Below are 16,096 nucleotides of genomic sequence, written 5' to 3'. Positions count from 1 at the left end.
AACACGCAAAAATGGTGAAAATCATCATTAAAGGGCAATAACTCAAATAAGTTGTCGTCAGATGATTTCAGCTATTTGACTTCTTGTAGATGTCGTCTTGCTGATCATTTTTGCTTATTAACTTTTATATATGCAATTTTTTACATATAGTTTTTAAGATGAAAGGCGAAATTGAAAAAAAAATGGTAAACAAAATCGTCATTTAAGTGCAATAACTCCTATAAAAAGTAGTTTGACAGTTTTGATGTAAATGAACAATTTGTAGATCTTATCATTCTGAACATTTCTTCCCTGTCAGATTTCCTCTATTCATAGCGGTGTTCAAGATAAGAGAAGACGTATATTTTATCCCTATGTTCTATTTTAATTCATGTCGGACATGTTGGTTGACAAACAGAGTCATCGGACACACATTTATTTAAACTATATACCCTAATGATGAATGTGTCCAAGTTTGATTCAATTTGGCCCACTAGTTTCAGAGAAGGTTTTTGTCGAGCCTGCGACTTTTGTTGCAGAAAGCTCGACATAGGGATAGTGATCCGGCGGCGGCAGCTACGGCGGCGTTAGCTTACTTCTTAAAAGCTTTATATTTTAGAAGCTAGAAGACTTGGATGCTTCATACTTTGTACATAGATGCCTTATGTTACGAAGTTTCCGTCTGTCATATGTCCATTGTCCTTGACCTCATTTTCATGGTTCAGTGACTACTTGAAAAAAAGTCAACATTTTTTGTAATGTTAATTTCTTTCTTATAATGAGTAATAGGATAACTATATTTGGTATGTGCGTACCTTGCAAGGTCCTCATGCCCGTCAGACAATTTTCATTTGACCTCGACCTCATTTCATGGATCAGTGAACAAGGTTAAGTTTTCATGGTCAAGTCCATATATCAGATACTATAAGCAGTAGGTCTACTATATTTGGTATATGGAATGATTGTAAGGTGTACATGTCCAACTGGTAGGTGTCATCTGACCTTGGCCTCATTTTCATGGTTCAGTGGTCAAAGTTAAGTTTTTGAGTTTTGGTCTTTTTTCTAATACTATATGTAATAGGTCAACTATATTTGGTGTATGGAAATATTTTATGATGTACATGTCAGTCTCGCAGGTTTTATTTGACCTTGACCTCATTTTCACGGTTCATTTCTCAGTGTTAAGTTTTTGTGTTTTGGTCTGTTTTTCTTCAACTATAAGCAATAGATCAACTATATTTGTTGTATGGAAGGATTGTAAGGTGTATATGTCTATCTGGCAGTATCATCTGACCTTGACCTCATTTTCATGTTTCATTGGTCAGTGTTAAGTTTTCATGGTTAAGTTTGTTTCTTAGGTACTATAAGCAATAGGTCAACTATATTTAATTGATTGTAAGGTGTACATGTCTGTCTGGCATGGTTCATCTGACCTTGACCTCATTTTCATGGTTAATTGGTCAATGTTAAGTTTCCTTGGTTAAGACTGTTTCTTAGAAACTATAAGCAATAGGTCAACTATGTTTGGGTTATTGAATGATTGTAAGGTGTACATGTATTTCTCGTTTGTTTTTTTCTGACCTTGACCTCATTTTCGTGGATCATGTTAAGTTCATGTGTTACTTGTAGTAAAGCTTTATATTTAGGACTATCAACCCCAAATCAATGGTTAGTAAAGAAGGCGAGACATTTCAGCGTGTGCACTCTTGTTTGTAAAAGTTAACAGACGACGGACGCTTAGTAATGAGAAAAGCTCACTTGACCCTGTGGGCCAGATGAGCTTAAAATCATAAACAGGAAGATGCTCATATTTTTTTTTACATCACTGGGTCGATACCTCTGCTGATGGGCTGTTAGTCACCGAGGGTATTATCAGCTCAGTAGTCAGTACTTAGGTACTGACATGATTTATAACCAAAACTTTTTTAAATTGTCCGTTTATGAATTTATGATAATTAAGAAACTAAGGTTTCAACTCCCTCAGGCAAAATTGACCTTACTTAGATGGATTTGGCTATTATTTTAGGTCCTTTTTTATACGGCCGCACATTTTTACGGTCGTATAATGGCATGACGTTGTCGTCGTCGTCCGAAGACATTTGGTTTCCAGACAATAACTTGATTATAAGTGTATGGATCTCTAAGAAGTTGTACCACAAAGTTCCATTCCACAAAAGGAAGGTTGGGATAGATTTTGGGAACTATTGTTCCAATTATTTAGGGATTAGGCCGCCAAAAAGGGGTCAAAACAAGCATTTTCCTTGTTTCAGGATCGACAATAACTTGTGTATAAGTGTATGGATCTCTATGAAATAGTACAAGGTTCCATACCTCAAAAGGAAGGTTGGGGGTTATGGCACTAAACGTTTAAGAATTAAGGGCCAAAAGGGGCAAACATTTTTGTTTCTGGTTTCCAGACAATAACTTGTCTGAAATTGTTTCATAAGGTTCCATACCAAAAAAGGAAGGTTATATTGAGTTAACCGTTTAGGAAAAAGGGACCAAAACAAAACTTACTCTGTAGACTGTGGATTCATTATTATTCGTTAGATACCAATTTTCGTGGATTTCGTGGCTACCCGGGAACCATGAATTCCAATGTACAACTAATTACAAATTTTCTATAAGAATGTATGCAGATTTTGGCAAAACCACGAAATCAAATATCCAATGCAATGTTTCCTCAGTCCACGAAAATTGGTACCCACGAAAATAAATGAATCCACAGTACATTGCTTATTTCTTGACCAATTTCAATAGGGTCTAATTCAAAGTCTTGAATACTTTGGGTTCTTTAATATGCTGAATCTAGCCGTGTATTTTGATTTTAAATTTTTGGCCCCGTTATTAAATTGGTCCACATTGAGGTCCAAAGAATCAAAAATTAAACTTTGTTTAATTTCATCAAAAATTGAATTATTGGGGTTCTTTGATAAGCGAATCCAACCGTGTATTTAGAATTTTAAATTTTTGTCCCGTTTTCAAATGGGTCAACATCAAGGTCCAAAGGGTCCAATATTAAACTTTGTTTGATTTCAACAAAAAATTGAATACTTGGGATTCTTTAATATGCTGAATCTAACCGTGTATTTTTTAGATTTTTGTCTTGCCTGCGACGAAAGTCGCACAAAGCGAGACATAGGGATTGCATTTCCGGCGACGGCGACGGCGTCAACTATTGTAAAGTTTTCTGCTTAAGTTAGTTTGATAGGAACTACTGGTGATGGATCATTGATATTTAGTATAAAGTTGCATTACTATCGGTACATATCAGTTTGACGACTATTTTGAGGCCCTGCCCCTAAGTCATGGTCCATTGACTCTGAATTAATAAGCAATTTTCAATGTTAAGTTTTCTGCTTAAGTTAGTTTGATATGATCTACTTGTGATAGATCAATGATATTTTATACGTAGTCGCATTACTATCTGTACATATCAGTTTGACGACTATTCTGATGCCCTGCCCCTTAGGACATGGTCGAGTGACTTTGAATTAATTAGCAATTTTCAATGTTAAGTATTCTGCTTACGTCAGTTTGATAAGAACTACATGTGATAGATCAATGATATTTTATACGAAGTCGCATTACTATCTGTACATACCAGTTTGACGACTATTTTAAGGCCCTGCCCCTTAGGACATGGTCCAGTGAGTTTGAATTAATTATCAATTTTCAATGTTAGGTTTTCTGCTTAAGTTAGTCTGATAGGATCAACTTGTGATAGATCAATGCTATTTTGTATAAAGCTGTATCAGTATGACGATTATTTTCAGGCCCTGCCTACTAGATAATGGTCCACCATATTGCTGTCCAGCAGATTGTCTTTTTCTGAATTTTATGCTGACAGGCCAGACATATCTATGTGTCAATAGTTTATTGAATTGGACCCGGTTTTTGAATTGGTCCACATAAAGGTCCAAAGGGTCCGAAATTTAACTTAGTTTGATTTTAACAGAAATTGAATTCATGGGGTTATTTGATATGCTGAATCTAAACAAGTATTTATTTTTTTTTATTTTGGACCCAGTTTTCAAGTTGGTCTTAAATCAAACTTTGTTTGATTTCAACAAAAATAGAATATATTGGGTCTTTAATATGCAGAATCTAACCGTGTATTTAGATTTTGGATTGTGGGTCTCGTTTTCAAATTGGTCCACGTTGAAGTCCAAAGGGTTTTAAATTGAACTTTTTGTTTGATTTCATCAACAAATGAATTCTTTTGGTTCTTTGATATGCTGAATTTAACCTTAAATTTAGATTTTGGAAATAGGACCATAATAGGTAAATGTCTAATTTCAAATTTTTAAGTTCTTAGACCACATTCATTCTTTGTCAGAAACCTATGTGCTGTGTCAAATATTTAATCACAATCCAAATTCATATCTGTATCAAGCTTGAATGTTGTGTCCATACTTGCATTAAAACTTTAAAAAAAAACGCATTTTTTGTAGAGCCTGCGACAAAAGTCGCAGAAAGAGACTAGCTATATATATAGGGATAGTGATTCAACGTTAACTAACTACTTAAAAGCTTAATATTTCAGAAGGTAGAATGCATGGATGCTTCATGTTATGAAATATCCGTCTGTCGTATGTCCATTGTCCTTGACCTCATTTTCATGGTTCAGTGATTACTTGAAAAAAGTTAAGATTTTTTGTAATGTTAATTTCTCTCTTACTATGAGTAAAAGAATAAGTGTATTTGGTATGTGAGTACCTTGCAAGGTCATCATGCCAGTCAGACAGTTTTCACTTGACCTCGACCTTATTTCATGGATCAGTGAACAATGTTAAGTTTTCGTGGTCAAGTCCATACCTCAGATACCATAAGCAATAGGTCTACTCTATTTGGTGTATGTAAAGATTGTAAGGTGTACATGTCTAACTGGCAGATGTCATCTGACCTTGACCGCATTTTTATGGTTCAGTGGTAAAAGTTAAGTTTTTGTGTTTTGGTCTGTTTTTCTAATACTGTATGCAATAGGTCAACTATATTTGGTGTTTTTACGATGTGCATGTCAGTCTGGCAGGTTTTATTTGACCTCGACCTCATTTTCATAGTTCATTGCTCAATGTTAAGTTTTTGTGTTTTGGTCTGTTTTTCTTCAACTTTAAGCAATAGGTCAACTACATTTGGTGTATGTAATGATTTCAAGGTGAATATGTCTGTCTGGCAGGTATCATCTGTTCTCCACCTCATTTTCATGGTTCACTGGTCAATGTTCAGTTTTCCTGGTTAACTTTGTTTCTTAGATACTATAAGCAATAGGTCAACTATATTTGATGCATGGAATGATTTTAAGGTGTACATGTCTGTCTGGCAGGGTTTTTCATGGTTCATTGGTCAATATAAAGTTTTCAGGGTTTGATCTGTTTCTTGTATACTATAAGCAATACGTTAACTATATTCGGTGTATGGAATGATTGTAAGTTGTACATGTATTTCTGGCTTGGTTTTTTTCTGACCTTGACCTTTATTTTCTTGGATCATGTTAAGTTTATGTGATACTTGTAGTAAAATTTTATGATTAGGACTATCAACATAAAATCAATGATCAGTAAAGCAGGTGAGACATTTCAGCGTGTGCACTCTTATTTAGAATAAGGATAAAATAGTTTTTTAAGATTTGAGTATGTCTCTCAAAACTATCTTCCTTTTCCCATATCGGTCACGATTGGATCGACAATCTGCTGAGTTTAAACACTTGGCTCATCTGGAACCACCCAATTGCTTTGATTTACGGCTGACAATTGTTGGTACATACACTACAAATTTTTTACTCGACCAGTCTGAATTGGTCTGAAATTTACTTGATAATACTCGACTGTAGTCTGAACCATACCTAACAGTCTGAACTTGTACTCGACCCTTACTTAATCATTTTATACGCGTCTGAACCATGCTCGACCTAGTCTGAACCATACTCGACTTGGTCAGAACCATACTCGACCAAGTCTTAACCAACCTAGACCTATTTTTTGTATCTATCTATTGTATTTCATCAATTTAGGAACTGTTTTTAACAACAGCTATTTCCCCTGGCTAGAAATTTGAACAACAATTCGAAATTAAAAATGTATTCAATATAGCATTGAAACCAAACTTTCACAATAAACATAATATAACTTCATCACCATATGCATCAACACTTATATATATACATATATATATCACCTTTAAAATAAAAATAAAACAAGCTGATCAAATAATCTCAAAACTGAATTGTGACTAATATTTTCAATGTTATCCAAAGTTTTTTGAATGTTTCAGATATATTTTATGGTTACTGGACAATTTTCCCCATTAACTTAAGCCTCGTATATATTTATGGTGTCAGTTGAGTTTAGTTAATAATGCAGTGAACATTTTTTTTATTAAAATATATATAAAATATATAGCATATAAAGCAACTTAATAAATTTAAAAAATGACACCTTTGTTTTGTAAAACCAAGAATTTAATATAATCATGATAATAGAACTTCCATAGTAATCCTGTGATAAACTTTTCAAAAAGGAAATGTGTTCCAAAGTTACAGTAAAAAAAATTTTCAATTAAATTTAAATAATTTTTGTCAAAATTAAAGACATGGCATACACGAAGCACTTTAATAAGGTTTAATTACCTCAGTACATGTGTGTTTTACAGGTAAAAAGAAAGCCCTATACTCGTGTATTACTTATCTAATGAATTCAAAAGGCCTTGCGATTTAAGTTTCACAGGATGTTGCAATTTTGAATGTATGTTATTTAGAATTTAATACTCTCTGACCAGGTGTGATCTTTTTCATGAGTTTGTCCCAAGCAGGAGGTATTACTTTATACTTCACCACTAACCAGAAGAACAATTTTATTAATTTCTTTAATTTTTATCCCTTTTTGATATAAATTGTATATAATATATCCCAAATTATAATAATAGATATATTTCTAAAATAAGGTTAAACAATTTCAGTGATTTTGTTGGCTGTTGTTACCTCATTAAAAAGATAATTATATAACTATTGTACATTTTTTGTATGTAACAATGAAACCTATGTAGTTTTTATTTAGGAATTTAGGAAAATTAATTTAAAAAAAACCACATGCCAAACAAGATGCACCTAAATAAGGTTTAATTACCCTCAGTATAGGTGTGGTTTTTAGGTGAAAGAAAATCTTTTTGATTTAACTATATCTCTATTCAATAAATCTGAGAATCATGTAAGAATGTAAAAATCTGTTTTCATAATATATCTTTATTTTATTGTGGCTGTTGTCATGTCAGTTAAAAAGAAATTTATTTTAACAGTTAAAATTTAGAAAAAGTAGAGGTTATTTGGTCAAGTATGGTTCAGACTGGTCGAGTATTGTTCAGACCTTTGGTGGAGTATGGTTTAGACTGAAAAAAATAGGTCGAGTACAGGTCGAGAATGGGTTAAGACTGTTTCAGACTGGTCGAGTAATAGTTCAGACTATTTTCTATGGCAAAGATAAGGGTCAAGTACAAATCAGTACAGTCGAGTATGGTTAAGACTGGGGTCGAGTAATGTCGAGTAAAATTCAGACCAATTCAGACTGGTCGAGTAAAAATCAGTACAGTCGAGTACAGATATAGGCCATTTCAGACTTTTACTGGTTTGTAGTGATAATTGAACTATTTGTGTAAAAAACATTTTCACAATTGATTGATCTGTATGTTTTTTATAAATAAATCCTTAGAGACCTATTTAATTCCTTGGTAAAATGTTTTGTTTTTGTTTAGATTGATTGATCGACTGTTTCCTTATGGTTAGAAAAAGAAAAAAAAAAATGGTTTTTAAAATTTTTATTTTTCTACAAAATAGTAATAAAATTGATTATTGCCTTTGGTAAATGTAAACACGATTGGAAAATGCAAACACTGCTTCTGATGTTGATATATATCAATTACCCAACGGTTCCACCAGCACTTGAATCCCTGCAAACGAAAAAATAAAACAACAAAATACTAGTTTAACATCGAATCTTAAAATGAATGTATTATCATGATAATCAAATAACGACCATTATGGACATTTTTTTTTCATTTTGTATATTTTTCGAGAGAATAGGAAAATACACTGAAAGTTAAAACGGTTTTAAATTTCATCACGAAAAATACAAAAATACAAATGAAACAGGAAACGAAAAAAAAAATCCCGATGTTTTCTTCACTAATTGCCAAATAATTGATATTATTATTTGCATGCATGCGTTAAAAAAGGAGAAAAAGAACTTTTGACAGATAACCTACTTTTCGCAAATGGAAAACAATTTCTCATAACAATGCATATCAGCCCATTGTCCTTTGTGAGCAGTACTTATAGCTAAACAGTCCTCGTTACCACTTTGATCATCTGGTTGTCCGGGGTAAAAATTCTTATAAGCCATTTCCTGCTTTGTTGATGACCATTTCCATGTTCCCTCGGTCTCAAAATCCGTTCCGTCTAACCAGTAGCTCTCTGTCGAAAAGAAAACATCGCAGTTATCAGAACTCTACATAGGACAATACAAATAAAAAGAGATTTCTAAACAAAAAATCCAACGCAGAAATGGATAGATTTTGGAGATAACTGTATTGTATTTTAAGCTTGGCCTTCGTTAAACGTATATTTTACTGTCGCAAATTGAGTTTACTTAGCGACGCGTAGCTAAGCTAGGTAAACGGATATTTGCGACAGTAAAATCAAGTTTTACGAAGTCCAAGCTTAAAATACAATAAAGCTATTTCCATTCTAAAGCCACATATTAAAATAAATTCCGTTTTAGTAAATATTTTGGCTTAGAAATGCCATAAATGAAAAAGTACGCGAAACTGTTACGTATTAGATACAATACAAAGGTAACAAAGAAACAGGCCGGTAACAACCGTTGCCGGATAGTTTTTCTGCACGAGTAGTCAGGTCAAGGTCCGAGGCGATAGCCGAGGACCTTGACCTGACTACAAGTGCAGACAAACTATACGACAGGTTGTTTCCGGCCTGTTTTTAGTTACCTTTGTTTTGTATCTGACTTGTACGACGTTTCAAGAAGGAAGGAGTACATTTTGCATTTAGAAGAGGTAGCAAAACTAAAGATATTAGAAACTTAAATGGCCATATACCAGTTAATGTAAGTTACAGTTTAAACTCAATTTTTTTTCTCACTTCCCTTCAGCCGTAAGTTTTTTCTCAAAAAATTCAAGAATCTAATAACTTTATAAAAAGAATCATTTCAAGTTAAAGGTAAATGTTATACACATTTGAGACTTTTTGAGATGCAACTTCGCAAGTAAGTAATGTATAAAAAAAGATTTCAGAGTTAAGCAAGCTACCATTTGATTTTTATTTGGGGAAAAGGGGGGGGGGGGGGGTTAAAATAAATTTAAAATAAACAGGCTTCATCCTTTTCTTTGTTGAAAGAATGCAGGATGTGCCATTCCAGGCCCCCAATTCCCCCTTAAAAAATCGTAAAAATCGTACGTTTGCCGCCAAATATGTGAATTCAATATATATGATTTCAATAAAAATATAAGTGTATCAGAAGAATGAATTTCCTATCTCATTAGTGAATGAAATGTTATGAAAAAATGGATTTTGTCTTGTTATTAGATATATATAGGCATATATTTTGGATTAAAAAAAATGTTCATGCTTATAGGTTTTTAAATGTCTCTGATAGTGTTGATCAGGATTAAACACGTGTCATTATATGATCCAATCAGAGCTTACCGTCCAAAATTGATGACATAAGTTGAATGATTTTCTTCAAGATTTGCTGCCTATTTGAACATGTATTACACGGACACTTTTTATTTATAGGATCAATCGTACATTGGTGAGTTGATAGGGATTTTATCTTTTGATTAGATTTGATTTTTTTTATATATATTTCCTGTCTTTTTTATTGAAATATAAACGTTGGTACCAGCATTGTCCAGAATACTATTCATGTCTATATATTGAAAAAAAAACATTTACGGACCGACCATTTAGCTTCAAAAGGGTGTGTGTTCTTTTCTGAGTAAGAACATTATTTAGTTTTTCAACTATATAATATATTATATATTTTTTCTCATAAAATTGGGGATAAAAATGGTTTTTTTTAGGAAAAAACCATAACCCACCTTTTGAAGTTAAATGGTCAATCCCTTATGAATAGTTACTGGATTTGTTTGAAAAAAAATATAGTTATTGATGCTAGCGTAAATATTTTAATTAAAAAGAGAGGAAATATGTCGGTGAAACAAAAATTTCAAATCTAATTGAAATTTAAAGTGCCCATGAACTCACCGATCATGCACGAATGATTCTATTCATAAAAAGTGTCCGTGTAACAACTAAAAAGTGTCCGTGTATCATCTAAAAAGTGTCCGTGTAACACCCGTTAATGTACTGTTTTTCTATAGCTCTGCTGGGGGCAAAGTCGTACAAGTCGTCTTTGACTTCAAAGGTAAACTATACTCCCGATGTCAAACATAAACACTAGTCATATTAATACATTTCGATTGTATGCTTCTGAATGGTTTCAATATTGACAAAAAGAATATAATGAGGCACAAAATGTGACGTTTTTTGTTTATTTTTTGAGAAATTACATGCCAAAAAAATATCGGAATTCAAAATGGTGGCTTTCCTTAGTTACGGACTGGTAGAACGAGGAGTATAACCCTTCAAAATATTTGTCAACGTCCAATGAAAATTATGGTTCTAAACGAGTTGCATTAGAATGCAGGATAACTATATATCTTACGGATGAGGTTTTTATATTTCGGGAATGTCATGTTAATGGTAGATCTTTGATAGTATCTGATAAATTAAGCTATAACAGTAATCTCGGAATTAAGTCACAACTATTTTCATATTACCGAATTTTGACTCCGGATTATATAATTTTTCGACAGGTTACCTTTTCTGTTAGACATCCTGGTACTCGGTCAAGTAAGAGCAACCAAAAGAAGAAAAATCAAACACATAATCCGTGCAATTTGAGGGGAAGGTTTTCTGTTTTCTGATGATTTTATCGTGTTAAGAAAATATAATGCAGTTAATTTTCCCCATAAATTGTATCGATTAAAAGCTTGATTTTACTTTTTTACGCTGCTCTTGCTTGACCGAGTACCAGGATGTCATACCACAGAGTAGGTAACCTGTCGAAAAAATATAAACTTCGGAGTCAAAAGTCGGTAATATGAAAAAGGTCTATTAAAGACGGAACGATTCTGAGATATTGTAAAGACACTTTGTATTTTGTTAAAGGCTGAACGTTGACGTCTAGATGTTTAAGTCTTGTGCTATTTCTTATTTAACAATTCTTATCCGTAAAACTATATAAAAAAAATTACCGTTGGTTGATCCTCCTGTTTTTTGTAAAATAGTTTGATTTAGGAATTTGTTCTCCTCCGCCGAATTGACCACTGCTAATGTTCCACCATATATTCTACAAACGTTCTGAAAATTTACAAGAAATATATATATATATTTTCCCGCGTGGTATATAAAACGAGCGATGGCACATTTGTTACATACGACATTGGCATGTTGAACTCTAGCGTGTTTATTAATAAAAAAGAAAAGCAATTACTTTGTGAACTACAATGTGAAAAAAAAATATTTATGATTTAGTATAGAAGCACGTAAAACCAATAACTCGCCTTTAAAATATATTTAATTGGCCACTGTTCGTCAAACAGACAGCCATACCGCAAAATACAAATATTTTATACATATTAGGTGAGACTACCAAAAAGCGTTAAAAGGCAACTGTCATGCTGTCAAATTAAAAAAATATATATATATATTTATGGATTATCGTTGGTCATCTCAACGATATTGATTTTCTCGCTTGAACCGGTACGGCGAACGTGAGAAAAGCAATCGAGTTGAGATGACCAATGATAATCTGTTTATCGCTATTTTACCTTTGACGACGTTGTTACTTTCATTGACAACGGCACGTGCGCCCTTAGTTACTTCCGATAATTTTTCATATCACTCTACTGTGCTGAGAAAAGGAAATTGTCAGTCAGTAAGATCAAAGGAAAATTTCGTAAAATAGGGATAAATATATATATATTCAACTTTGATTACCGACAGATTGATGACCGTAATTTGGTTACCATACGGTTGCCTGTAATTGCTTACATCCACTTTATTTGAACTTTGGTGGATAGTTGTCACATTGGCAATCATACCACATCTCCTTATTTTTATATAGATACCAGTGAAGATCAACATTAGTTAAACATACCACTGCAAAATGCCATTCAGATTTCTGTAGGCTCAGGAGATAGCAAGAGTTGCCATGAAGTATCCAATTTTTTTGACAATCCTGCGTCAATACAAGAGCTTGTCCTGAATAAATAGATACTAGTATAGTTAATAAGGTCCATTTGAAGACTACAAAATAATAGAAAAACAAAGGATATGGGGTATCCATCCATGACACAAAATCAGTACATGCACATTAAAAACACACGAAAAACAAAGCGCTTTTATTGCTGTTCTTCATCTCAAAGTCACAGTCAGGCCTTCAACACGCAGTAAAAAAAACTGCAAATTTAAGACGATCCCTAGCACCGGCTTTAGCGTAATTCTCAGTTGGTAGTTTCCTTGTAGAACACATATTAACTGATAATTTCGAATAATACAAAAATGTGCAGATTTCAAAAACACTTAAAAGATATTCCAAAAAAGACGTATATCAATTTCCGCGTACGATTATTCCTTTGCTCGCATTTTAGGTCTTTGCGCTTGTTCATATGAGGTGCACCAATCGAGGAGTTAGATCATGCGCTTACAATAAAAACGCGAGATCGATATGGACTGTACAATCATATGAGCACGAGGTTGAAATTAGTGTGTTGTAAATGCAATTCGATTTACTCGAGATTTGAGGCTGTGCGTTAGAAATGCAGTTTGGCTCGATATTATACATGAAGAGTCTTCATGATGGACCCCAACTGAAAAAAATGTTGCATAAGGAAACCGTTTCCTAACTGCATTATTTGTATTCAAACCGATCGAAAGAGGTCAACAAATCAACAATCGGACTGTAGATTTTGATTGTCAGGAGTATGGCAGTTGTTTTTCACTTGTTCCGTTGGTTGATAACGTTTGTAAGTTTTTATGGACTTCCCCTTTTTGAATTTGCCTGGAGTTCAGTATTTTTGTTATACTTTTTTGGACACCGGTGAATGAAAAATATATATATTATAAAGCAACGTCAATAGGAATCATCAATTTGTAATTTTAGGATTACGAATAAAACCAGATGTTGGATATACGTAAACGAGACAGTTACACTGACCCGCAAAAAAAAATCATTTCATCCATCGACTTTTCTTACTCAAATAATAAAATGCTTGAAAGAGAAAGTGAACTTTTACTTACCACCACATAAAAGAAAGAAGAAAATGATATACTTCTCAGGCATAATAATGATGTGGACTTCGATAAACACCAGCTTTTACAGACATAAGATAATAGGGTCAAAGAAGTTATCGTAATTCGAAAGTTCTTGCGTACTATTGAGAAATAAACTCCCCCAACTTTCCCAATCTGAGTTATTGTTACGTTGAAAAGGCTGGGATTTGTTTTGTTCTGTTATGAATGTTCTACGGGAATTGTTTATTTCCATGTCTGTATACACCCTATGACGAAGCCTTGTGGTCCTAACATGACATTTTTGTAAAGTTTTACCAAGTGCTTGTGTAACTAGCCCTATACATGTATGCAATTTTCAAAACATCACATAGTTTTTATATGAAACCAAATGAGTGGTCATAAAAGGCGTACTATGTTTTAGTAAAACATTGATCTTCACTTGTTGAAGACCCATTGGTGGCCTTCGGTCAAGTAAAAAGCGGGTTCATATTCTTATCAAAGTATTTAAGGTTCCATCAAATTAACACTGCTATGAATGTTTTGGTGTCTGGACGTTTAATTCGCATCTATGAAGTTTCAGACAAAAAGACGAAAGGGTCACTTCTGCCCTTTAAATCAGTATCCCTCATTCTATCTTTTATGAAGGTTTTTGTCGAGCCTGCGACTACTGTCGCAGAAAGCTCGACACAGGGATAGTGATCCGGCGGCGTCGGTGGCGTTAACTAACTTCTTAAAAGCTTATATTTAAGGTAGAAGACCTGGATGCTACATACTTTGTATATAGATGCTTTATGATATGAATTTTCCGTTTGTCATATGTCCATTGTCCTTGACCTCATTTTCATGGTTCAGTGACTACTTGAAAAAAAAGTTAAGATTTTTTGTAATGTTAATTTCTCTCTTATTATGAGTAATAGGATAACTATATTTGGTATGTGCGTATCTTGCAAGGTCCTTATGCCTGTCAGACAGTTTTCACTTGACCTCGGCCTCATTTCATGGATCAGTGAAGGTTTAGTTTTCGTGGTCAAGTCCATATCTCAGATACTATAAGCAAGAGGTCTACTATAAATGGTGTATGTAATGATTATAAGGTGTACATGTCCAACTGACCGGTGTCATCTGACCTTGACCTCATTTTCATGGTTCAGTGGCAAAAGTTAAGTTTTTGTGTTTTGGTCTGTTTTTTTAATACTGTATGCAATAGGTCAACAAACTATATTTGATGTATGGAAGTATTTTACGATGTACATGTCAGTCCGGCAGGTTTTATTTGACCTTGACCTCATTTTCTTGGTTCATTGCTCTATGTTAAGTGTTTGTGTTTTGGTCTGTTTTTCTTAAACTTTAAGCAATAGGTCAACTATATTTGGTGTATGGAATGATTGTAAAGTGTATATGTCAGTCTGGTAGGTATCATCTGACCTCCACCTCATTTTCATGGTTCATTGGTCAATGTTCAGTTTTCCTGGTTAACTTTGTTTCTAAGATACTATAAGTAATAGGTCAACTATGTTTGATGCATGGAATGATTTTAAGGTGTACATGTCTGTCTAGCAGGGTTCATCTGACCTTGACCTCATTGTCATGGCTCATTGATCAATATATAATTTCTATGGTTTTATCTGTTTCTTTTATACTATAAGCAATAGGTCATTTATATTTGGTGTATGGAATGATTGTATTAAAGGTATACATGTATTTCCGGCTTGGTTTATCTGACCTTGTAGTAAAACGTTTTTTTATCTAGGACTATCAAAATAAAATCAATGGTCAGTATAGTAGGCGAGACATTACAGCGTGTGCACTCTTGTTTTTTTTTATTAGCTTACAGACAGATTGAAAGAATTAGAACAACTTTGTTTCATAAAAAAGTGACCGGCGTAGATACAAATATTTTGTTTTAGGAAAGGATTAATTATACGTAGTAAAAACACATACTTCGTTTCAACCACAGAGTTCTATATAACTTACATCATCCAAAATGTATGTCTTTTTCCCCCTTCGTAGTTCTCTTAGTCGCCGCGACATAGCTCAAGTGTAATAAAGCGCCGTTAAACCAACATCACAATTTTATTTAGGGGCCGGCTGAGGACCTCCTCCGGTGTGGGATTTTCTCGCTGCATTGAAGACCCATTGGTGGCCTTCGGCTGTTGTCTCCTTTTGGTCTGGTTGTTGTCTCTTTGACATATTCCCCATTTCCATTCTCAATTTTATCAAACAACCAATACTTCTCTCACGCGTGTTCAAATCAACTCAGTGATTTCTATAAGATATAAATACACTAAAATATTTCAGATTATAATTTAATTGCTACGTAAACAAAGTACATATTTTTATGACATAGAGGTTTGTGAACGAGAAAATTTTCAATTTGAAATCAAAAGGAATGGTACTGTTTGAACTCTTTTATCAAATGTACCTGGAATTGACATGAAGTCACTTCCAACAGTATGGTGGCACTTAGGCACGCAATTTTATTCTTATCGTTTATTTGTAAGTATTGAACTCGTATTTTGGAAAACATGTAACCGTTTTTCAAATACTTCCATTGAATATTACAATGTCACTTTACTTTAATTAATTTATCTTGTTTCATTTTGCTTATTTTAAGGGCTATCATAAAGTACAGTAATTCAGTTATGTCTTGAAATATGTTTCACATTAAACGCAGTATTCGTTTTACTGGACTAGATTTATAAAGTGGAGACTAGGATCATACCAATGAAGAGTCTCATGCTATCTGCCTAT

The 16,096-nt window shown here is 33.5% G+C and overlaps 1 protein-coding gene across 1 annotated transcript; it reads right to left on the bottom strand.

The window, feature by feature from the left end:
* Positions 1-7,826: 7,826 nt before the first annotated feature.
* Positions 7,827-15,780, bottom strand: LOC127724918 (pulmonary surfactant-associated protein D-like). The gene is made up of 4 exons (XM_052231921.1): positions 15,742-15,780; positions 11,305-11,410; positions 8,236-8,443; positions 7,827-7,920 (listed from the first exon to the last, which is right to left on the bottom strand). Exons 1-4 carry the CDS (start codon positions 15,778-15,780, stop codon positions 7,890-7,892), a joined length of 384 nt encoding a protein of 127 aa, XP_052087881.1. The 3' UTR covers positions 7,827-7,889.
* Between the last annotated feature and the right edge of the window lie 316 nt (positions 15,781-16,096).

The sequence above is a fragment of the Mytilus californianus genome, unplaced genomic scaffold (assembly GCF_021869535.1).
Source record: "Mytilus californianus isolate M0D057914Y unplaced genomic scaffold, xbMytCali1.0.p SCAF_14, whole genome shotgun sequence".
In the NCBI taxonomy this organism is placed as follows: domain Eukaryota; kingdom Metazoa; phylum Mollusca; class Bivalvia; order Mytilida; family Mytilidae; genus Mytilus; species Mytilus californianus.
Note: the sequence above shows the minus strand (reverse complement) of the source record. Positions and strands in the feature narration are given on the sequence as shown.

Coding starts and splice junctions, on each gene's coding strand:
- LOC127724918 (XM_052231921.1), bottom strand. CDS start 15,780: ATGTCAATTCCAGGTACATTTGATAAAAGAGTTCAAACA. Junction 8,444..11,304: donor AACAGGAGGATCAACCAACG/GTAATTTTTTTT, acceptor TCTTTTCGACAG/AGAGCTACTGGTTAGACGGA. Junction 7,921..8,235: donor TTGTTTTCCATTTGCGAAAA/GTAGGTTATCTG, acceptor TTTCGTTTGCAG/GGATTCAAGTGCTGGTGGAA.